The sequence below is a fragment of the Adiantum capillus-veneris genome, chromosome 5 (assembly GCF_014529385.1).
Source record: "Adiantum capillus-veneris isolate H3 chromosome 5, ASM1452938v2, whole genome shotgun sequence".
NCBI lineage: Eukaryota > Viridiplantae > Streptophyta > Polypodiopsida > Polypodiales > Pteridaceae > Adiantum > Adiantum capillus-veneris.
This window is the reverse complement of record NC_140935.1, coordinates 46,548,853-46,571,912: the sequence shown is the minus strand read 5'-3', so window position 1 is coordinate 46,571,912 and position 23,060 is coordinate 46,548,853. Positions and strand designations below refer to the sequence as shown.

At 48.8% G+C, this 23,060-nt stretch overlaps 1 protein-coding gene across 1 annotated transcript in view; it reads left to right on the top strand.

Moving 5' to 3' along the window:
- Positions 1 to 22,750, top strand: part of LOC147457250 (triosephosphate isomerase, chloroplastic-like) — a 28,428-nt gene extending 5,678 nt beyond the window's left edge. Inside the window, exons 4-10 of the mRNA XM_086512194.1 lie at positions 20,773 to 20,842; positions 21,031 to 21,154; positions 21,303 to 21,387; positions 21,471 to 21,603; positions 21,681 to 21,854; positions 22,133 to 22,215; positions 22,435 to 22,750. Coding sequence (XP_086368320.1) covers positions 20,773 to 20,842; positions 21,031 to 21,154; positions 21,303 to 21,387; positions 21,471 to 21,603; positions 21,681 to 21,854; positions 22,133 to 22,215; positions 22,435 to 22,491 — 726 coding nt within the window. The 3' untranslated portion in view covers positions 22,492 to 22,750. The remainder of the gene's footprint in view (positions 1 to 20,772; positions 20,843 to 21,030; positions 21,155 to 21,302; positions 21,388 to 21,470; positions 21,604 to 21,680; positions 21,855 to 22,132; positions 22,216 to 22,434) is intronic.
- The last annotated feature ends 310 nt before the right edge of the window (positions 22,751 to 23,060 follow it).

Sequence of the window (23,060 nt, the reverse complement as noted above, 5' to 3'; positions counted from 1 at the left end):
CAGACATGTTGTTTCTCCCCCAGTGTTCGAGGTTGGCGAGAGTTTACGATCACCCCTGTTGTCACGTGCGCACTTCACTTGCGCCACGTGGACATGCTTTTGCCATGGTCTAGCATTAGTCATAGCCTAGCTTAGGACTGAACCCGGTACTTTGTGAGCCTCTAGCAGGATGTGCATGCCTAGGCCGGTCATAGTTGCATACCCTCTCTTCACAGTACAATCATTTCAGCATGAGCATTTTTGAGAGCATAGAACCCATTTTTCCAAAGTACATATTTTTTTCACTTATTTAATAATAAGTGACTTTTGTTGGAAAAGTAGGTAGGGTAAATTGCTAAAGAAACTATAAAAGAAAACCATTGGGCACTTAGTAAAGGCAGAGGAGCAGTAATCCAACAGCAGAAGGAGCCTCTCAGCAGAAGTCCCAACAGCAGCTAGCATTTTGCAACCATTGCAGAGCCTAGCGTTTTTGGGCAGTTTTTAACTATTAGGGTTTTTGCCATAGTACCAGACCTTAGCCTTGTCGCGTACTAGATCTCATTGCCGGCAGCAGATCCTTGTCGGAAAGCCATCCATCGCGACAATTTTCAGATTTCAGCCCTAGCGTTTTTCAGCCTCGTCGTCGTCGTTATCGATATCATCGTCGTCACGGCACAATTTTCAGTTTTCTGCCCTAACCATCAGTGCCATATTCAGCCCTACAGATTAGCCAATGTTTTCAGTTTTCGGCCTTGACGTCCTCGTCGTTGTCGACACCATCGTCATCGTCATTGCAAATCTCAGACTTAACGACGACACCATCGTCATCGTCATAGTCACCATCGTCATCGTCGTCACGACATAGACCCCATCAGTTTCTCGTCGTCGTCGACATAGACTCCATGAGTACCTCGTCTTCGACATAGACCCCATCAATACCTCGTCGTCGACATAGACCTCATTAGTACCTCGTCGTCGACATCATCATCGTCGACATAGACTCCATTTGTACCTCGTCGTCGACATCATCGTCATCGACATAGACCAAGCAGTACCTTAGTACCAATACCGAGCATCAGTACCATCAGTATCCATCATCATTAGCATCAATAGCCATTAGCATCAACATCTTAGCATTTTAGACATTGTATCAGCATTGTGCAAGAATAAAGAAAGTACTTGCTCTTGCAACAGAGCAAGGGGGACCCTTGAGGGTTTGGGACCCGACATCTTGTGTCGTCTCTCTCTCTCTCTCTCTCTCTCTCGTCTCTTTCAATTTAGTTCTTTCAAGTGAAGTGTTTCTTGTGTTTGTGCGGAGTACTAGATTCGAGCTAAATCTTAGACACTTTCGTTGCGCCTGAGATTGGTATCAGAGCTCTGGGTGTGCTTCGGCTTGGTGAACTCAAGAGAAGAACCTAAAGAATAATCCCAAAAGAACCAAGAACCTCAAGTACTCAAGAACCCAAGAACCCAAAGAACCTCTTGGAGAAATTTTTCCTGACATGCCCTTCGAGTCCCGATCATGGACTCGTTAGCTCCTATTTTCATTGCCATGTCTTTGAAGGAAGATCGCAATCGGATACACGACAACCCAGATCTTGAGTACCAAGATCTACTTGCCTCTTATGCAGATATGGAAAGTGTTGGAGACAAGATCCCTAGCCTCTTTTGCATTCGCATGTAACATCCACTTCCGACGAGACAAGAAATCCTTGGAAATACCTCCGAGCACCCTTACCTTTCATCCTCACCCGCAATGTTTTCACGAGAGGACTATTGGAGTGGTAGTACTTGCTCGTAGGCAGAGTTAGCATCAAGGCTGGTATTTTGCGACAGTAGTAAAGCTACCTAGTAACTCATATGGTTGGTGTTTACAGCGGAGCAGTACTTACATCTGTAGTATCCATTGGTTTGGAGGAATTTTCATTGGTGATGCATCCACAACAAAGTTACATGGAAACAAGACGTTTTCGGAACGGGGGACCCTTTGGGTGGCGGAACGAGAACGGAAGCCGAAACGGTGGCCTTAAGCGAAAGGGAGAGAGAGTCTTGAGGGAGAGGGTGAGGTAGAGAGCTTGAGAGAGAGGGTTTAAACCCTTTCTTTATGTAGGAGAGGATGAAAATAACACCCCCTCCCAAAGTTCAAAAGACCTGTCCCAAGCTGTCAATTTTTTAAACTTTGGCGTTCTGGATTCTTCCGTTCCGCGGTCCGGATGTTGTTCCGGCCGTTTCAAGCCGTGTCCCAACTGCCGTTCCGGTTATGTCCCGACGTTCCCTTCCCGTTTTCATTTCGAGGAGGCGTCGGGCTTGGGAATGCATTCCGGGAACGAGAGTGTCCTGTTCCGCCCGTTCTGCATGTTCCCTGTTACTATGATCCACAAGCATCAAAAGCAGTCACCATCATAAGTACAGATAGAAGTTCAAAAGCTCTGTCTCACTCATAACAGGGGGGGATATCATCTATGCACTTCACTTGCGCCACGTGTGTCACAAACTAGTGACGTGTCATGACATGGCAGCAGACAGAGTCTCTTTGGCAGGCAGTCTCGGAAATTACGGAGACTTGCTGACATGGCATGCTGTACAGACCCGTGATCTGCGATGCAAATTGCAGTGGAAAAAGCGACAGCTGTACGGAATTGCAGCTTTTGGCGCATGAGAATGCTACGTAAATTTTTAGAAGCTTTTTGGAAGCCTTGCTTTATTTTTGAGAAGCTTTGGATAAATTGCTTTATTTTAAGTTGATTTTAAAAGAAGCTTTTGATTTTGAAGCTTTTGGGGCTCTGCTTTTGGCATCCCTTGTAAACCTTTAAATAAGTGGTTGGGCTCCCACTTTCTAGAGTATCGGACGTAGTGTCTGAGAGTGAGACCCCTCTCACTCTCTTGTACATTGAGCACAGATTAATACAAAGAGAAATACCGAAAGGGGCGCCAGTCTTTGGGGCCAATATCTCTAGGCACGGAACTCCGCCGGGCCATGTCGAATCAATTGTGAACTGTGAACTGTTTTGAAGTGAATCTCTGCTGTGTCGCGATAGAATCTTGACTTGAAGTGTCCAAGTTTGTTACAGTGGTATCAGAGCACGGCCGATTTCTCTTCTACCGGGAAATTCTCGCGACACTTATGGATTCAAACAGAGATCAATCGACTTTCTTTGCATCTGGGGATGCGGGAAGAGATCATGAAGAAGATTCTCACGAGGAGTACGGCCCGCCTCGGCCGTATTAGTCAAGCCAAAAGGCATGACTAGATATTCATAAAGGCCAAACGTTGTACGAAACACGGTCTTTAGGATATCTTCATCCACTATCCGTATTTGATGATAGCCACTTTTAAGGTCAATCCTATTGAAGTAATTTTATCAAACAGGATAGAGGTTCTGATCTAAATTGTCTAAAGCTCCGAAGAGTTGGAGCTCGCTGCTGCTGTACTCTCCCGCTGCGCCATCGCCATCGCCTCCTTCCCCCCCCCCTCCCCTCCCTCCCTCCCTCACGTGCTGCTCGTTGTCCTCCTCGTGCTGCCCTCAGCCCCCGCTGCCCCCCTCAGCCCCCGCTGCCCCCGCTGCCCCCCCCCTCGCGCTGCCCTGTTCCAGCCTTTCTGCCCGCCCTCAGCTCCCTGCTGCCGCCACCCGCCCTCAACCTCATCCCATGCTGCCGCCTCACGCCCTCATCCCTTAGCCCAAACCCGCTTTATCCCCCCCCCCGTCTCGGCCCGTTCACCCATCAGTTTGGGCCCCCCGCCTCGGTTGCTCCCTGCAGTTTCGGCACTCTCGGCATCTGTTCCAACTCCTTGGAGCAGTGTTTGCGGGCCTTTTGCCGCATCCTCCCGTCGTCCTCTTCTTACGCCACAGCAATAGACACAGATGGAGGCTCCAGCTTCGCCACAGAGGGACTCGCGTGAAGCCCCCTCGCCCGACCCCGCCGAGCCCACCATTCGACTTGCTCTTTCGCCGATAGAGCAAGCGAGCCTTGCCGCAGAGGTAGAGCGCTTGCAGGCGACTTCGGTCATCTGCAAGGTTCTCGGCACTCGACCTAGCAGAGGAGAGCTGCGAGACCTTCTCCAGGCCCGCCTTCTCGCAGAGGTGGGCAAGATCTTGGATGTCCAGATTCTCGGACGGGGTTACTACCAGATTGAGTTCGAGACTTCCGAGATGGCCTCCAAGGTCATTGCTATGAGTCCACTGGCCATCCGAGCATCATGCGCCCACTTTCGACAGTGGCGACATGGTTTTGACCCGACTTCGGATGTGCTAGTAGAGGAGGCAGACATCCCCATCTCAGTCTGCTTTCCGGGTTTACGGAGGGAGTACCTTCCACTTCTCTCCAGGATTGGCTCCGCCATCGGGACAGTCCTGGAGACACCTCGTACGGCAGCATCAATAGCTGCCAAGGCGGCTGGCATCCCTTCAGTTCGAGTTTTGGTCAGAGATACCCACACGCTCCCGAAGGTCATCCTTCTGCCTCGGGTGAGTGGGGGTTGGTTTCGACAGAGTGTGGAGTACTCGGGTCTCCCGAACCAGTGCTTCATTTGCAGACAGATGGGCCACCTAGCGAAGGCCTGTCCACGGAGGAGACCACGACCCGCACCCCAGCCTCAGCCCCAACCTGCCAAGGCTGGGCCGCAACCACAGCCAGCGACACAGAGCACAGATTCAGTGCCACCCTCCGAGCCTGGGGCTCCAGCGGAGGAGGGGTGGCAGCAGGCCCGTGGCCGTCGACGCCAGGGGCCACAGCGACAGCCTGGCACTCAGAGTGGCCCCCAAGTGCCTACTCAGCAGCAGTGGGTTCCCACGGGGAACCGCTTTGGGCCTCTTGAGCAGGAGGAGCCTCCTTCGCCAGCCTCCACCTCCGCTTCACCCTCGCCAGCCGCTCCGCCTTCCGTCTCCCCTCCTCCTCCTCATGCCCTCCCCCGCCCTCTGCTACCGCTCACCCCCCACCTCGCCCCCCCCCCCCCCCCATGTCTCTGCCGCCCCACCCCGCTTCTCCTCTCCCCCGCCCCCCCAAGCCCCTTCTCCCCCTCCTCCTGCTTCAGTACCTCAGTCGGCTCAGGAGACTGGACCCTCGCCGGCGGCTAGGAGATCTCTTGGCAGCGCCTTTGCCACGAGTCGCCTAGCGAGAGAGGGTCAGCCCTTCATGCAGCCCCCTCTGCAGATTCAGACATCTTCTCTTGCAGCTATCCCGCGTGGTTTGACGAGCATTGACCTCCGACGCCGCTGGGATTTCTTCGATTACGGGTTTACTCGTTTTCTTGGCGACTCCGCAGCAGACCACGAGGCAGCCTGCTTCAGAGTCCACGCTTTGTTCCTCGCCGCTAGGGGGACAGAGGCCTTGGACTCAGCAGTTGGTTTCTCCTTCCCCCTCTGTGGCAGGACTGAGACAGAGTGGTCCCTCGACTCAGTGGTGGGATGGTTGCATACACAGGTTCTCGAGTTCTCTCACCACATGGGAGAACTTGGCGTTACAGATTTGCTGCAGACGTTGTGGCCACTGGCCAAGTTTGCGGTGACACCCCCAGACTCAGCAGGATGTAGACACATTGTGGTGTACTTTTTTGCTGATACGCAGTGTTTGCCTTGCTATGTATTCATTCATGAGGACTCCTGGACAGAGGAGGTTGCTTTACGCACGGCTCGCTCTGCTTGGGCTTGGACCAGCCACTCGCTGCAGTCTCACCTATCTAGAGGACGCTCGGATGCGGATTACTCCCCATCCAAGCCTGCTTCGAAGATAGCTCGTCTTGCTGCTGCGGCAGCATCTGTTCTCTCTCGCTCCCCATGAGGATCGTCTCGTGGAACGTGCAGGGACTAGGTGGGCCCCAGTTTCAGCGACAGCGGGGCCGATTGCGTCAGGAGCTTCAGCGTTGCCTTGTGGGAGGAGAGATTGATCTCCTTATGCTTCAGGAGCACCATTTGCCTGAGAGCCGCATTCTGCGATGTGGTCAGATTTTGCGTGGACGCTATGATACCTTTTGGTCAGCTGCTTTTGGACCTGGAGGCATCCAGGGTGGGGTATGTATGACTATTGCGGACTCACTACAGCAGGCCATTGTGGGCAGAGGGATTATTGTACCAGGCAAGGCTCAGTGGATTACTATGCAGGTTCAGGGTAGCCTTGTGGGTTTCCTGAACATCTATGCGTCCAATGTGGCGAGTGCTCGTGCAGAGTTTTGGTCACAGATTGTTGAGTCTTTGCCACAGGTTGACCAGTGGTGTGTAGGAGGGGACTTCAACATGTTGGAGGACCCTTCTGACAGGATCGGAGGCAGCCATGCTACTGTGCATGGAGTCGAGTTAGCAGCTTGGGAGAGGTTTTGTATGACGCTGAGGGTCTCGGATACATGGCAGCATTCTGGCTTTGTGAGGCCTCCAGAGAGTCTTGCCTTCTCTAGATCGGACCGCAGAGTGGGAGGAGTGAATCTATCGCGCATAGATCGCTTCTACACTAGTGACCACTTCAGTGACTTGGGGGGATTAGTGGGCATCCTGGCAGGGACATCCTTCTCGGACCATGCACCAGTGATTCTCACAGTGGCAGATAGGCAGGGGAGTGGGAGCACGATGCTTCGCATCCCAAAGCGGGTCTTGTTGGACTCAACACTGAGAGAGAGGGTCGAGGCTCTATGGACAGAGGGCATGGACAGCCAGGCTCCACCTGCAGACAGAGTGGCCTCAGGCCTAGCTCAGCTTAGCCACTTCTTTCTCCAGGAGTCTCTGGCTCGACGGGCTGCAGCGAGAGAGGAGGAGCAGCGTCTCAGACGAGGCATTGCTTCACTATAGAGGATGCACGAGCAGCATCCAGACAGTCCATGGTTGGAGGAGCAGTTACAGCAGGCTCGACAGGAGCTTGCTTACATCTCAGTGGACTCAGGTGGGTGACAGGGTGACAGGTGGTTTTTTTGAGACAGTGGGACCTCGGCACTCGCATGCCAAGGTCAATCAGTTGAGGAGACCCGATGGGTCAGTTGTTTGTGAGCCTGAGGATATGCGTGCAGTCGCTACTGACTTTTACCGTGAGCTACTGTCGGCTGAGCCCGAGTCAGAGAGACAGGATGCATGCAGGGAGCTGGTTTGGGCACAAATGCCCTGTCTTGTGACTAAGGAGATGCGGCAGAGGCTTGAGTTACCTCTTCAGCTTGAGGAGCTGCACACGGCTCTTAGGGCCCTCCCTCGTGGTAGCTGTCCAGGTGAGGATGGGCTGACTCCCAGCTTCTTCTTGGAGTACTGGGACCTGCTTGGCCCAGATCTTTGTAGTGCCTTTCAGTACATTCTGCACACAGGAGTGATGCCGGATAGCATGAGTGAGGGCCTGATTTACCTCATTCCAAAGGAGGGTGGTTCCTTGGATGAGATTCGACAGTGGCGCCCCATCACCATTCTCAACTCAGCCTACAAAATTCTTGCCAAGGCTCTGAGTTTGAGGATTCAGCCACTTTTGGAGAGCCTTATACATGGGACTCAGACAGGTTTTGTCAAGGAACGCAGTATCCTTGACAACATCTTCACTTTTTGGGAGGCTTCTGTCCTTGCACGGCTCCGTGGGGAGGACCTTTTGATTCTTCTTCTCGATTTTGAGAAGGCATACGACAGAGTCGACTGGGACTTTCTAGAGGGCACGCTACGCAGGATGGGCTTCTCAGAGGCTTGGATCAGAGGGGTGTCAGCTTTGTACAGACAGGCTCACAGTAAGGTGCTTTTGGCAGGAGGTAGAGGTGAGCGCTTCATGCTCACACGATCGGTCAGACAGGGTTGTCCTCTTGCCCCCTTTCTCTTTCTGTTCTATGCGGAGGCGATGAGCAGATTTTTGGTGTCACAGCAGGTTGGTTTGAGGGGCTTAGCACTCCCTCTACGGGGAGATGAGCTTCTGGACGCTGAGTTTGCCGACGACTCAGCCTTGTACTTAGAGGGCCAGGAGGCCAATTTACACAGATGTGGGCAGGCTTTGGAGACCTTCTGCTGTGCATCGGGCGCACTGATCAACTGGAGAAAGACAGTGGCTTTCTCGGTTGGTAGTGCTCCTGTGCCAGATTGGATGCCAGGAGAGGGTTTCAGGTGGATTCCTCCGGGGACTGCAGTTCGGTACTTGGGTTGTCAGGTTGGTTTGGATTTGTCCCCCGAGCAGCAGATTGCTCCTCTTCTCTTGTCCATCAGGAGAAAGCTGTTACATTGGAGCTCAGCCCGACTTTCGCTGGCTGGTAGAGTAGTAGTTGCCAACCAGGTGTTGTTGGCGACTATGTGGTACATCACTTGCTGGATCTTCTCGAGTTCTTACATCAGCGAGGTACAGAGGCTGAACAGGAACTTCCTTTGGTCAGGTCGCGACACTCAGATTGCCCGAGCCAAGGTGGCTTGGTCGGTCATCACACTTCCTTGTTCTCAGGGAGGGCTTGGGATCATTGATCCAGCACAGCAGAGCAGAGCCCTTCTTGGGAAGTTCGTCGTCAGAGGACTTCTTCCAGGCGAGGAGCCCTGGAAGGAGTTCTTGTTGCAGAGGCTTCGTGCCAGGGTGCCTCAGTCAGGAGGCCCTTGGCAACCTTCGACCAGATGGATCTTTACAGAGTTGCGTCGAGTTGGTTTGAGCAGGAGATTGGAGGACCGATTCGCTGTGAGTCTGCTTCGTTCTTGGGAGCTATTACGGCGTGGCCTAGAGCAGAGACAGCCGACGTGCACGGAGGAGCGCCTACGGCAGCCCCTCGTCTGGAACCCCATGGTTAGCACTCAGCGAGGCCACTTGGTTGGGAGTAGGCCTCATGTTTCTTGGGGTCCCATGGCAGCAGGTCCAGCGCGCTCTCTAGGTGACTGGCTAGAGTTCACAGGTTTGTCAGAGGAGGTGCAGGTTGTCCAGCTACAGGGCATGAGAGGGGTTCAGAGCATGTGTCAGGACATCTCAGAGTCAGTTCCAGCTGACTGGCTCACGTCCCTCGAGCCAGTAACACCCCGGTGGATGGGAGCCTTCACATGACTGGAGGTTCTCATTTCAGTCAGGGCTTGCTCAGAGACTGTCCCAGCCCTGTTCTTCGAGCTTCAGGGTGGGGGACGACTACAGAGAGTTGCAGTAGAGGCCCCGTAGGTAGCAGAGTGTTGTTTCCAGAGGATCCGAGTTGTGGGCATCTGTGGGAGGACTTGCGTCATAGACCCTGACCCAGCAGCTCTTGAGACAGGACACTGGAGGCTATGGGCTTGGGAGTGCTGTCCACTGGCACGAGTACAGTGGGATCCTGGTGAGTGGCTATGGAGGGACCCATTCTCTTCTGCAGACCGCCCAGGAGTCCCTTTCTTTCAGTACACTGTTCGGCTTGGACGTCATATACTTGCAGCACAGAGTGAGGCTCGCTCAGCTGCAGCACGTCATTGGCAGGAGGAGGGTCTCACAGTTGAGTTCTTGGCAGCTTTTTGGCAGAGGTTGTGGGACTCCAGACAGCCGAGGCGCGTCACCTTGTTTCAGTGGTTTGTTGCACACAGAGCCACAACAGTAGGGAGCTGGCTTGTACATAGTGGTCTCTCGGTCGCATGTACAGCCTGTGACCAGTTGGTGGAGAGTCAGCGTCACTGTCTTTGGGACTGTCCCTCGGCCCAGCAGGTGTGGCTACGAGTTCTTCGGCTGATGCCTGCCCTCTCCACGGCTCGACAGTACACTTGGGGGGCAGCGGCTTGGTCCACCCTCACGGGCCCGGCACTTCAGTTTGAGCTATCTTCCACCAGGAGGATGATAGTGATACAGGGGGGTCGACCTACACTCCAGCCTGCTACAGACCTTACTCCACAGGAGTGGAGCAATGAGAGAGCGGAGTGTTGGGAGCTCATCAGCGGCCTAGCTCTCTGGTTCATCTGGCGGGCCCGTTGTTTCCGCATCTTTGAGGCTCGCCTTGTACCACCAGCTGAGACTGTTCGTGACTTTTGGCTAGAGCTGATCCATACTCTCAGAGGACAGCTTGAGGGACTACAGGGCAGCTCCGACCGCATGCGGGAGCGCCGCGAGGCTTTCCTTCGACCCTGGCGCCCTGGGCCGTTCTACTCCATGGTCCAGGGGGTGCTCAGATGGCACTACTGTCCACCTGTGTGGCTTTTCCCTCCTCCCATCTCTTGATTTAGCCCCATTGTACATATGCTGTTTTTGCATTGGGAGAGTCTCCCCACCATGCTTGTTGTAGCCCTCTCTTGCAGAGGTGGATGTAGCCCTATGGGCAGTTTTCATTAACTAATAGAAGGATCTTTTTCTAAAATAAAATAAAATTTTATCAAACAGATCTTCTACCCGAGGCACGGGAAATCTGTTCTTGATAGTGATATGACTAATCCATTTGGTGCTTGGGAGACATAGTTGCTGCAAGCATGTCTGCACTTTAGTCCATTTCATTCTCCCAAAGTAGAGTGACAAATTCTACTTGGTGTTTAGACTCCATTTGTACCTCGTCGTCGACATGATCGTCATTGACATAGACCCAGCAGTATCTTAGTACCAATACCGAGCATGAGTACCATCAGTACCTTCAGTAACCATCATCATTAGCATCAATACCCATTAGCATCAGCATCTTAGCATTTAGACGTATGAGCATTGTGCAAGAATAAAGAAAGTACTTGCTCTTGCAACAGAGCAGGGGGACCCTTGAGGGTTTGGGACCCGACATCTTGAGTCGTCTCTCTCTCTCTCTCTCTCTCGCTCTCGTGTCTCTCTTTCAATTCAGTTCTTTCAAGTGAAGTAAAAGCGAACTCAAGAGAAGAACCTAAAGAACAATTCTAGAAGAACCAAGAACCTCAAGAACTCAAGAATCTAATAACCCAAAGAACCTCTTAAAGATTTTCTTTCCTGACAAAATCTTCGAGTCCCGATCATGGACTCATTAGCTCCCATCTTCATTGCCGTGTCTTTGAAGGAAGATCGCAATCGGATACACGACAACCCAAATCTTGAGTACTAAGATCTACTTGCCTCTTATGCGGATTTGGAAAGAGTTGGAGACAGGATCCCTAGCCTCTTTTGCATTCGCATTCGCATGTGACGTGCATCCACTTCCGTCGATAAGAAATCCTTGGAAATACCTCCGAGCACCCTTACCTTTCATCTTCACCTGCAATGTTTTCACGAGAGGACTATTGGAGTGATAGTACTTGCCCGCAGGCAGAGTCAACATCAGGGTTGGTATTCTGCGACAGTAGTAAGGCTACCTAGTAACTCGTATGGTCGATGTTTACAGCGGAGCAGTACCTACATCCATAGTATCCATTGGTTTGGAGGAATCTTCATTGGTGATTCATCCACAACAAAGTTACTTGGAACGGGAATGAGGAACGGGAACATGCCGTTTTCAGAATAGGGGACCTCTGGGTGACGGAATGGGAACGGAGGGCGGAACGGTAGCCTTAAAGGAAAGGGAGAGAGATCCTTGAGGGAGAGGGTGAGGTAGAGAGCTTGAGAGAGAGGGTTTAAACCCTTTCTTTATGTAGGAGAGGATGGAAATAACATCCCCCCCAAAAGTTCAAAAGACCTGTCCCAAACTGTCATTTTAAACTTTGGCGTTCCGGATGCCGGTCTTGCCGTTTCAGGCCCCGTTCCGACTGTCGTTCCGGTTATACTTGGGAAGGGAACAACGTTCCTTTCCCGTTTCCGTTTTTGTTTTCGTTTCAAGGAGGCTTTTGGCTTGGGAATGCGTTCTAGGAACGGGAGGGTCTCGTTTTGCCGTTCCTTGTTACTATGATCCACAAGCATAAAAAGCAATCAACATCGTAACTACAGATAGAAGTTCAGCAGCTGTGCCTCACTTTTAACTAGGGGGGATATCACCTGCGCACTTCACTTGCGCCACGTGGACATGCTTCTGACATGGTCTAGCATCAGTCATAGCCTAGCTTAGGACTGAGCCTGGCACTTTGTGAGCCTCTAGCAGGACGTGCATGCCCAGGCCGGTCATAGTTGCATACCCTCTCTTGCACAGTACAGTCATTTAAGCATGAGCATTTCCTATAGCATAGAACCCTTTTTTCCAAAGTACACATTTTTTAATTATTTAAAAATAAGTGACTTTTGTTGGAAAAGTAGGTAGGGCAAATTGCTAAAGAAACTATAAAAGAAAGCCATTGGACACTTAGTAGAGGCAGAGGAGGAGTAGTTCAACAGCAGAAGGAGCCTCTCAGCAGAAGTCCCAACAACAGCTAGCGTTTTGCATCCACTGCAGAGCCTAGCGTTTTTGGGGCAGTTTTCAGCCATCAGCGTTTTTGCCATAGTACTAGCCCTTAACCTCGTCGCATCTTGATCTCATTGCCGGCAGCAGATCCTTGTCGGAAAGTCATTCATCGCGATGGTTTTCAGCTTTCAGCCCTAGCGTTTTTCAGCCTTGTCGTCGCCGTCATTGACATCGTCGTCGTCGTCGTCGTCACGACACAATTTTCAGTTTTCAGCCCTAATCATCAGCGCCATATTCAGCCCTACAGATCAGCCAACGTTTTCAATATTCAGCCTTGATGTCGTCGTCATCGACACCATCGTCGTCGTCGACATCGACATCGTCATTGCAGATCTCGGACTTGACGACGGCACCATCGTCATCATCGTCACAGTCACCATTGTCACAAACTGGTGACGTGTCAGCCACCCGGACACACACACGTGGCGACGTGGCAGCCAATACGAGTACTCAGAAAATGTGTCGACATGCTGACGTTGCAGTACGGAAAGTCATTCATCGCGATGGTTTTCAGCTTTCAGCCCTAGCGTTTTTCAGCCTTGTCGTCGCCGTCATTGACATCGTCGTGGTCGTCGTCGTCACGACACAATTTTCAGTTTTCAGCCCTAATCATCAGCGCCATATTCAGCCCTACAGATCAGCCAACGTTTTCAATATTCAGCCTTGATGTCGTCGTCGTCGACACCATCGTCGTCGTCGACATCGACATCGTCATTGCAGATCTCGGACTTGACGACGGCACCATCGTCATCATCGTCACAGTCACCATTGTCACAAACTGGTGACGTGTCAGCCACCCGGACACACACACGTGGCGACGTGGCAGCCAATACGAGTACTCAGAAAATGTGTCGACATGCTGACGTTGCAGTACGGATTTCCGCGATACGGGCTGGTTGTGCTAACATGACAGCAGTGTACGGATTCTTGCTTTTTGCGCTGACCAAGCGTACGGATCTCCGCAAATCACGTTGGCAGCTTTGGGGGCCGTTTTGATATTGATTTAGTAGATGCTTTTGGGGCTCTGCTTTTTAGCATCCCTTGTAAACTTTTTATAAGTGGCCTTAGGGGTCTACTCTGGCGAGCATCTGGACGCGAGCACCCGCGGTCTCAATTGTACTTTGCTCAAAGATTAATATAAAAATAAATATCAAAAGGGGTGCCAGTCTTTGGGGCCAATATCTCTTGGCACAGAACTACATCGGGCCGTGTCGACTTTCTTGTGATCTGTGAATAAGTTTGAAGTGAATCTCTGTTGTGTCGCGGTAGAATCTTGACTTGGGTGTCCAAGTTTGTTACAGTGGTATCAGAGCACGACCGATTTCTCTTCTACCGAGAAATCTGACCCCTTATCTCGCGACACTTATGGATTCCGAAAAGAATCAATCGACTTCTTTTGCATCTGCTGATGCGAGAGGAGATCACGCAGAAGAGTTAAACGAATTAATAGAAGCAGAGTACGGGCCACTTCGGCCTACTCAGTATGAACTTAAAGAGATGCAGCGTCGACAATAGGTTGACGAGTGCACAAAGCAGATGATTAAATTTGCGAAAGACCCTCAGTTTGCAAAATTTGTCTCAGCAATTAATCGCTGAAGTGCACACTCAATGGCCAAAAGCCACCGAGGTCCGAACCACCAATCAAACTTGCAATCAAGAAACCTCCTTCTTCGAGGATGGTTACAGAACAAGAACTTCAAGAGTTGGTTCAGACTCAAATCAGCTAGCTTTTGGACACGAAAAATCAATCCAAAAAGCAATTGTAAAAGCGCAAGAAGGGGACTGACTACCTTGGTTATTTGGGCCGTCAATCTTCTTTTGCATCTGTAAGAAAGCAGAAGAAGCGTCTACGCTTTGAAGGATAGCCCAGTTCTTCTTCTTCCTCTTCTTGTGACAGTTCTTCTAGCTCTTTTGACTCGAGCGAGGAGGACAGAAAGGGCAAAAAGCAAATTCAGAAAGGGCAAGAAAAAGGCAAAGAAACTCGGATTCCGTCTAGTTTCTGATAGCTCTATGGAGGAGTCATCCTTTGACAGTTCGGACTCCGATGACCATATGTTTTATGCAAAGAAGAAGCACTTATATTGTAAGGTGCAACGGAAGTGAATGTTGAACTTTGCTCAAGATGAGTGCTCCCAACTGTGCTCAAGGGTTCCTTTTACTTAGGGAAGTGAGAGCCTTCCATTCTTTAATGAGAGAGTGCAAGTGATCACAAACTAGGTGGATAAACATTGTGAGTGAAGGTGCTGAGACTGAGAGATAGAGAGAGAAGAGAATATGACACCAAGAAGTTGTCAAACCCTCCTCCAAGGGCCCCTCTCTCTATGGCGAGAGCGGTCTACATGATTGCACAAATCTTTACAATGCTTTGGACTTGCCGACGATGTCGACGACGATGAGGACGACGACGAGACAGGCTGAAATCTGAAAATGATAAGGGCTGAAATCTGCAAACCTTTATCTGCTGAATTTTGACTCTGTCGGTGACGACGATGCAACGACGACGCGCTGAAAACGCAGATGCTGAAATCTGCGTTTTCCAAGCTGAAACTGCAAACTTCGCGGGATTTGACTGTGCGGCGAGGTTCTGCTGCGAGAAGGTGAGATCTGCGAGGTTCGGAACTTCTTCCGCGGGTCTAACTGTTGAAAACTGAAAACGCTGAGTCTAGGGCTGATTCCATCGCGAAGATCTGCAAAAACGCTGAGGTGTCTTGCAGATGCAAAAAGGTTAGGGCTGAAAATCTTCTGCTGCGGTGGAAATCTGCTAACTGCTGTAGAATCTGCTAACGCTAGTGGATTTGTTGTCTGCTGTGGTCGCCGGGGCTGATTTGCTGTGGAAAAACGCAAGGGCTTGTCTATGGTGCAAAAACGCCAGTGTTGATTCTGTGTTGCAAACGCTAGGCCTTGCTCGGGGGGGGGGGGGGGGGGGGGGCGTCTTGCTGAGAAGTTGCCTGTTGAGCAAGGTGTTGAGCAAGGTGCTCATGCTGCCTCTTCTACCAGAAAGTGCTAGCGTTAGGTTTTCTTATATACTACACTTGCCAATTTGCCCTACCTAGTTCCCAACAAAAGTCACTTAAAAATAATAAGTGAAAAATGGCTAAAATAGGGAAAATAGGTTTAATGCACTGGAAAATGCTCTTGATGGATTCTGATGGTAATGCTGATGATCATGTTGTGTGCAACTAGAGGATCTATTCTAAGTGTTTGGACATGCACGGTCTATGAACAAACTCACAAAAGTGCCAGATCAGTTCCTATTCTAGACTAACTGAACTAGACTGAACCCAGGTCATGTTGTAGCTTGTCCACGAACACATAGGGTTGGATTTGTCACGTGACATCCCCTCCTTTTCAAAGTGAGGTACTGGTACCAAACTGTATGGCGTCAAGGGAGATCGCCAACAACATCCAGAATCCTCAAAAGGACTCTTCGCTGGCCCATTCTGAGGTGTGGTTCGTGCGATACTTGAACTTCATAAAGGTCTGCAACGCTTGCTTCTTTGGGCCGCACCGAAAGCGAGACAGTCATTTGTGGCTCCTTTAATGCTTCAACTTCGTCTAGAGTCATGCGTCTACCCTCTTCAAGAATCTCTGAGGCTGAAAATTCCTGAAACATTCCTGAAACCACTTCCAACAAAAACATGAATATACCCATTCCATGTAAAGTGACTGAAAAAGCTCTTGTCTTCTCTAAAGACTGTGCATGCACAATGTAGATGAACATAGAGATGGAGTGCCAAACTGTTCATCAAACACATGCAAACAATGAGATCGAATCTTTTCTTTCTGATCTAAATCAATCAACTGTGGCAAATCATAATAGAAATGCCGATGCTTGATGCTCACTTCTTGTGCTCTTTCTACGACTGTGTCCTGCTAAGGAAGAGACATGGAATGTGACGTCCTTGAATGCTTACTTTTCAGCTTTTCATGAGAAATCCGCATACATCCGTGCTCAACGTAGGCATGCCTATGAAAAGGGATCACATAAAGACGTTGACTAAAATACAGGAAAGCATCATGAATGAAACACTCGAACAATGCGTGCTGACTAATCATTCGAACACATAATACTTCCTGTGAGGGTTCTTTGGACCTAGGCTTGAGAGCCAAGATCTGTTCTTCTTTAGGGGGTTCTTTGGACCTAGGCTCGAGAGCCAAGATCGGCTCTTTCTGAGGGGCTTCTTTGGACCTCGACTCGAGAGCCAAGATCGGTGCTTCGTGATTGATCGAATCTGCAACGAGGTCAGCTTCACTAGAAAAAAGTATCAACCAAACCATCATCCTTGTGAACAATCACATTATCTTCATGCAAACCATCATGCTCGTGAGAAATCACATCTTGATCATGCAAATCATCATGCTCGTGAGAAATCACATCTTGATGCTACAAATCATCATGCTTAACCTTATCATGGAAATCATTATCATGCAAATCCTGTGTGTCTTGCTATGGAGAAGAAGAGATTGAGAGAGTCTCCTTTTCCCGTTCTCTTGCATCTGTGCTTGCACTTGAGAAAAGAGTCGCAACATCTCCTTCATGTGTCGGGCGCTCTGTTCTTCACACGCTAACCGTTTTTCTTCGCACTTGCGATCGAAGTCGGCTAGGCTTTCTTTGGCCGCCAAGCGCGCTTGCTCACGTTCACTAGCTGCCTTCTTTTCTTCGGCCACTTCGCGCGCTTGCTCAGGCTCACGCTCCAAGTCGGCCCTTTCTTTCTGCTTTTCTTTCTACGTCTTTACGATCCAATTCGGCTTGTCTTATTTTGGCTTCCAAGCGTGCTTGTTCGTGCTCACGCGCTATGGCTGCCATTCTTTCTTGGTACTTACGCTCTATTGCTGCTATTCTTTCTTCGCTTGCTAACTTCCCGTCCATCATCCTCTTGTCGAAACCCTCCATAGGATTTGGTGCAATCTTTGGCGTAGATGGGGAAGGGTCGGAAAAACCTCCTGGTGAGGAAAACTCTTCTTCGCCTCTCCCATGCTCACCACCTCCAAGCGAAGTATCCATTCCGCTTCGACTGATTACCATCCACTGAAGTCTTGGGTTCTTAAGTTCACGACGAACTTGGGGTCTTGCGGGTCTTGGGTTCTTGAGGGTCTTGAGGTTCTTGGGTTCTTGAGGTTCTTGGGGGTCTTGAGTGCTTGAGGTTCTGGAGTCTTGAGGTTCTTCTTTCGCTTGCAATCTGATTTAGAGAACAATCTTCTCTTCAATCGAGCTCTGCTCTTTTCTGGCGGGCGCACCCCTTGGCGGCCTTGCGCTCACACCAAGGTTGCTTTTTTCCACCTCACGTCGATTGGCCGGCCGCTAAGTGCATGGTCCGCTCGCAATGAGTGAAAAGAGGCACAAGGGGAGGCTGGACAAGCCCTTCTTTCTTGGGTTTCCTGTCACTCTTCAATAACACGATTAGGAATCGACACGCCCAAGAGGTCTTGGATTACGTGCAACCCTAACAAGCAAAAAAAAAAATTTATGTGGTTCTTGTGGTTCTTTCCTTCAGTGATACAGAATATTGCCAAAGCTCTGATACCAATGTAAGGTGCAACGGAAGTGAATGTTGAATTTTGCTCGAGATGAGTGCTCTGAACTGTGCTCAAGGGTTCCTTTTACTTAGGGAAGGGAGAGCCTTCTGTTCTTTAATGAGAAAGTGCAAGTGATCACAAACTAGGTGGATAAACACTACAAGTGAAGGTGCTGAGACTGTGAGAGAGAGAGAAGAAAATACGACATCAGGAAGTTGTCAAACCCTCCTCCAATGGCCCCTCTCTCTATGGCGAGAGCAGTCTACTTATGATTGCACAAATCTCTACAATGCTTTGGACTTGCCGACGATGTCGATGACGATGAGGATGACGATGAGACGGGCTGAAATCTGAAAATGCTAAGGGCTGAGATCTGCAAATCTTTATCTGCTGAATTCTGACTCTATGTCGGTGACGATGTCGATGACGACAATGCAACGACGACGCGCTGAAAACGCAGATGCTGAAATCTGCGTTTTCCGGGCTGAAATTGCAAACCTTCGCGGGATCTGACCGTGCGGCGAGGATTTGCAGCGGGAAGGTGAGATCTGCGAGGTTCGGGACTTCTTTTGCGGGTCTAACCGTTGAAAACTGAAAACGTTGAGTCTAGGGCTGATTCCATCGCGAAGATCTGTAAAAACACTGAGGTGTCTTGCAGATTCAAAAACGCTAGGGCTGAAAATCTTCTGCTGCGGTGGAAATTGGCTAACTGCTGTAGAATCTGCTAACGCTAGTGGATCTGTTGTGTTGTCGAGGCTGATCTGCTGTGCAAAAATGCCAAGGCTAGTCTATGGTGCAAAAACGCCAGTGTTGATGTTGTGTTGCAAAAACGCTAGGCCTTGCTGGGGGGTCTTGCTGAGAAGTTGCCTGTTGAGCAAGGTGCTCTTGCCGCCTCTTCTGCCAGAAAGTGCTAGCGCTAGGTTTTCTTATATACTACACTTGCCAATTTGCCCTACCTAGTTCCCAACAAAAGTCACTTAAAAATAATAAGTGAAAAATGGCTAAAATAGGGAAAATAGGTTAAGTGCACTGGAAAATGCTCCTGATGGATTCTGATGGTAATGCTGATGATCATGCTGTGTGCAACCAGAGGATATGCATCTATTCTAAGTGTCTGGACATGCATGGTCTACGAATAGACTTACAAAAGTGCTAGATCACTTCCTATGCTAGACTGACGGAACTGAACTGAACCCAGGTCATGCTGTAGCTTGTCCACAGACACATAGGGTTAGATGTGTCACGTGACATCTATAGAGCCAACCAATTTGACTTCCTCGAAGACGAGCAAGAAAACAAACGAATTCAAAGGTGGACAGTCTATAAAATTTGAATCCTTTTTTGGATTCCGAGATGTTCCGAGGGCTTTGGCCTTCATCCAGCAGTTTGACATAGCCTTCTATGGAGGGCACTACTCAAAGCACTCCAAGATTAGGAAGGCTGCATCTTTTCTCAAAGTAAATGCTCGAACATGGTGGTCCACTCTTCTTTTGAGAAAAGAAGCTCCAGTCGAGTGGTTGAAATTTAACAGTCTCTTTATTTCTTCTTGGCTGACCCGGGAGTATGAACGGGATGTAAGAACCGCTTGGAACCATCTTCGGATGACCAAGGGAGATTCTTTGGACGCTTATTGCGAGAGGTTTTGGGACTGGGAGATTCTTTGGACGCTTATTGCGAGAGTTTTTGGGACTCTTTTCTATCAACCTCTTTATTTAAGAAGGTCACCTTTAAGAAACAGATTGTGTGGTTTTGCTGCGGACTCCCTACAGAGATCCGAGACTACTGCCTTGAACAAAAGATTCTATCCAAGAATTAATAGGTCATGCGAAACGGGGATTCTCCATACACTCGTAGAATTTGACTTACCCCACTGATGAGATCTTGACTCAGAGGACAAGATAGACCTTCAACAATGAAAGTAGAAAGAAAAAGAGTTTTCAAGAAAAGAAGGATACACGACCCAACTGACTCTTCGAGAAAGGGCTAACTATGTCAAAGAGGGGAAGTGTTTTGGTTGCAAGGAACAAGGGCACATCTCCACAAAGTGCCCCAAAAAGGCATAGCAAGGACAGACTGAAGACAGGCGAGAGAGTTCTAGAGTTGCAGAGGAACGTTATAGAAAAGGCAAGATGAAAGCAAGACTGGTACCAGATTGCATAGGTAGTGACCCAAGCCAGATAGATGAAAGTACAGAACTTTGCCGAGCTTGGGGCAAAGTGAAAGATCAAGAAGCCCTTATTTTCTTTGATGGAGGAGCCAAGGCCAACTTCATTCACATGTATCAACTTACAATTGCCGTGCTTTTGAGTTTGAAGCTTTTCATGTAACTGCTTTTCAAGGTCAAATGTGTTGAGGGCTCATTGTCTGGCACTCTCTTCTAGATGAAGGTGCAGAGCGTGAATACCAGCATGGTACCGAGTTCAAGCAATATAAAGAAATACCGGAAGGGGCGCCAAGGTTTGGGGCCAATGCTCTCTCGGGGTGGAACTCCGCCACTCCCCATCTCGTGTGTCGTGCACTCTCATCTCTTTCAGTTCAATTGTTATTTGAAGTGCTTAAAGTTGTTCAGTCTGTTCTTTCCCGGTGGCACGTGGTGCCTGCTCCGTGACAATTCATCCCGATAATGTATCAGGAAGCTCCGAAGCTTCCTTTCTAATACCACTAGATTCATAAACCAAACGAATAATAGAAATAGCCAAAATAGCAACAATGTTACAGTGATCTGCAAGTAAAGATCTTTGATTGAGCTTGTAAAACTAAAGGTGGCAGAGTGCATCTTGCATACTTAAGTCTCTTCTTGCATTAGGGGGACTCCAGGTTGGCTAGTTGACAAGACTAGAGGTTTGCTAGCTGAGAAAATAAAACAAATACTTGCAAGTTTGATGTACATTTTACTGAAAAGGAAGGGCATCTATCCCAGCGAATACTGTGCCTTGGCAAGCCACAGTACTTCATCTTTTGAGTGTGAACCAAAGCTCATGCTAAATGGCTGGAAAAGTGAATGCACCTTGTGAAAAAACTTGTGACAGTTTGAGATTGCTAAGTTTGGCCAACATTGAAGCCATTCATATGGTTTGGCATGTCTGATGCTGCAGAATGGCACCAAGGACTCCATTGCAAAGCTAGTTGGAGATTTGAACGGAGCAAAGTTGGAAGATGATGTTGGTGAGTATCTCATTCTTCGCGTGGCTTAGATTTACCTGAAGAGGTAGCCAAACAATGCCTATATTTCCTTACTTCGAACCTGTGAATAGCCAAACAATGCCTATATTTCCTTACTTCGAACCTGTGAATGTCTTGGTACTTAATGGTTTCGCAAATGAACTAGCTCAGCCTCTTCCTTTTTTTTGCAGAAATTATAGTGGCTCCACCGTTTGTCTATATAAGCCAAGTTAAAGATACTCTTACAGCTCCAATTCAGATCTCTGCACAGAACTCTTGGTCCGGGAAAGGTGGAGCCTTTACTGGAGAAATCAGGCATGCCATGCCTTTTCTTTCTCATTTGTGATCGTGTTTGCCTATTTCAGATAATATATTTCCTTGAAATCTGGGGCCATATTGTTGTAAGCCCAATCACTCCTCTGCGCTTGAGCTGAATTGACTAACATGGTCGATACTGACCCAGTGCTGAACAGCTGAAGGACACTGGCTGTGAATGGGTAATTCTTGGCCATTCTGAGCGCAGACACGTTATTGGCGAAACGAACGAGGTCAGCATGAGCAGATATATGTTTTTGCTCAGTTTCATACAAACTCAGCCTACATAACTGATACCTTGGTTGTTTTGCCTCAGTTTATTGGTAAAAAAGCTGCTTATGCACTATCACAGAACCTGAAGGTTATTGCTTGTGTGGGTGAGAAACTGGAAGAGCGTGAAGCTGGGAAGACGTTTAATGTTTGCTTTGAGCAATTGAAAGCATTTGCAGGTGTCTGTTTCTCCCAGTATGTTCTCTCATTTTTAATACAGAAAGAGTAATTATGGTTTTTTGTCCATTCATTGCAGATGCGGTGCCGAGCTGGGACAACATTGTGATTGCTTACGAGCCGGTGTGGGCGATTGGCACTGGCAAGGTAGCAACACCTCTACAAGCTCAGGAAGTCCATGCAGTCATCCGTGGTTGGATGGGGAAGAACGTTTCTTCCGAAGCTGCAAAGGCTGTTCGTATCATTTATGGTGGTAAGTGGGATCATCTTTGCCTGTTATAGGCTTTAAATTCATTTGCAAAAAAAGTGATTTAGTAAGGTTGATCTGTGATATAGCTTTGAAAATATCGCCTCTTCTTCAGACACTTGTTTCACGTTATAAGATCCAAGTATATCTGATACGCGAGACATACAGCCCAAAACAAAATGCATTTTCAGTCAAAATCAATGGCATGCTCTTTGCTCAAGTGAAGTTTGGAATCCAGTAGTTCATAATTAATACATGCCTTACGAGCACATAATTTTTGCCAGGTTCTGTGAATGGAGCCAATTGTGAAGAGCTTGCAAAGAAAGAAGATATAGATGGATTTCTTGTTGGAGGAGCCTCGCTTAAGGTAAGCAAGGGTTGAGCAAGTTAGCTTAAGAGAATGAAGAATGCTCTAGCTTGTTGGCATAGTCAGAAAGAAACTGTGTTCTAAGTAATGAAATATGGAAGCCTTTTTATGTTTTGATTTGTGGTTGCATAATACGGTGCATTCACTAAAATTGTGGCATAATTTGAGAGGAGTGTTATCTGCTCTCTTGAATCTAATTCTTGTTTCTTTTCAATTCAGGGTCCGGAATTCGCCACAATTTGCAACTCAGTGACAGCCAAGAAAGCAGTTGTTTAATTCTTTCCAACATAGTTTATGGCCAAATTTTGTGAGAAAATGAGGATAATGCTCTGTAGACCAATTGTCTTCTTGCATGAAGCATGTAGAGGTGTGCAGAATTTCCAGCTGGCAAGTTTTGGACTTGGTGTTGAAATCAAGGGCTATGCCCAATTTCAGTTCTGATAATAATGTCAGCATGTTAAGGAGGTAATAGGGAAGAGGGCTCAAGCAAGAAACAGATTTCGTTTATAAGACATGCGTTTCTTGTTGTTGGTGATGTTTGTTGGAGTTTCACGTTTATCGATAGCTTATCTGGTGCTAATTGCATTTGTGCCTTGTTGAGCTTTTCTGTTGCAACATGGGAAGCTCTTCAATTCTAGCCTCCATGCATTGTTATGCCGCAGCACAAGCATCGTTCGCTTTTTTGTGCCTTGGGTTTTAACAAGCTTCTTGAAATGAAAAGGCGAGTGCAGAACGACCGATCCAAATGGGTATAATAAAATTTGGGAGCCATTCCAGAAATGTTGGCAGAATCACCGACAATGAAGCCAAGCCAACTATGTCAAACAGAGGTAACTTGGACATCT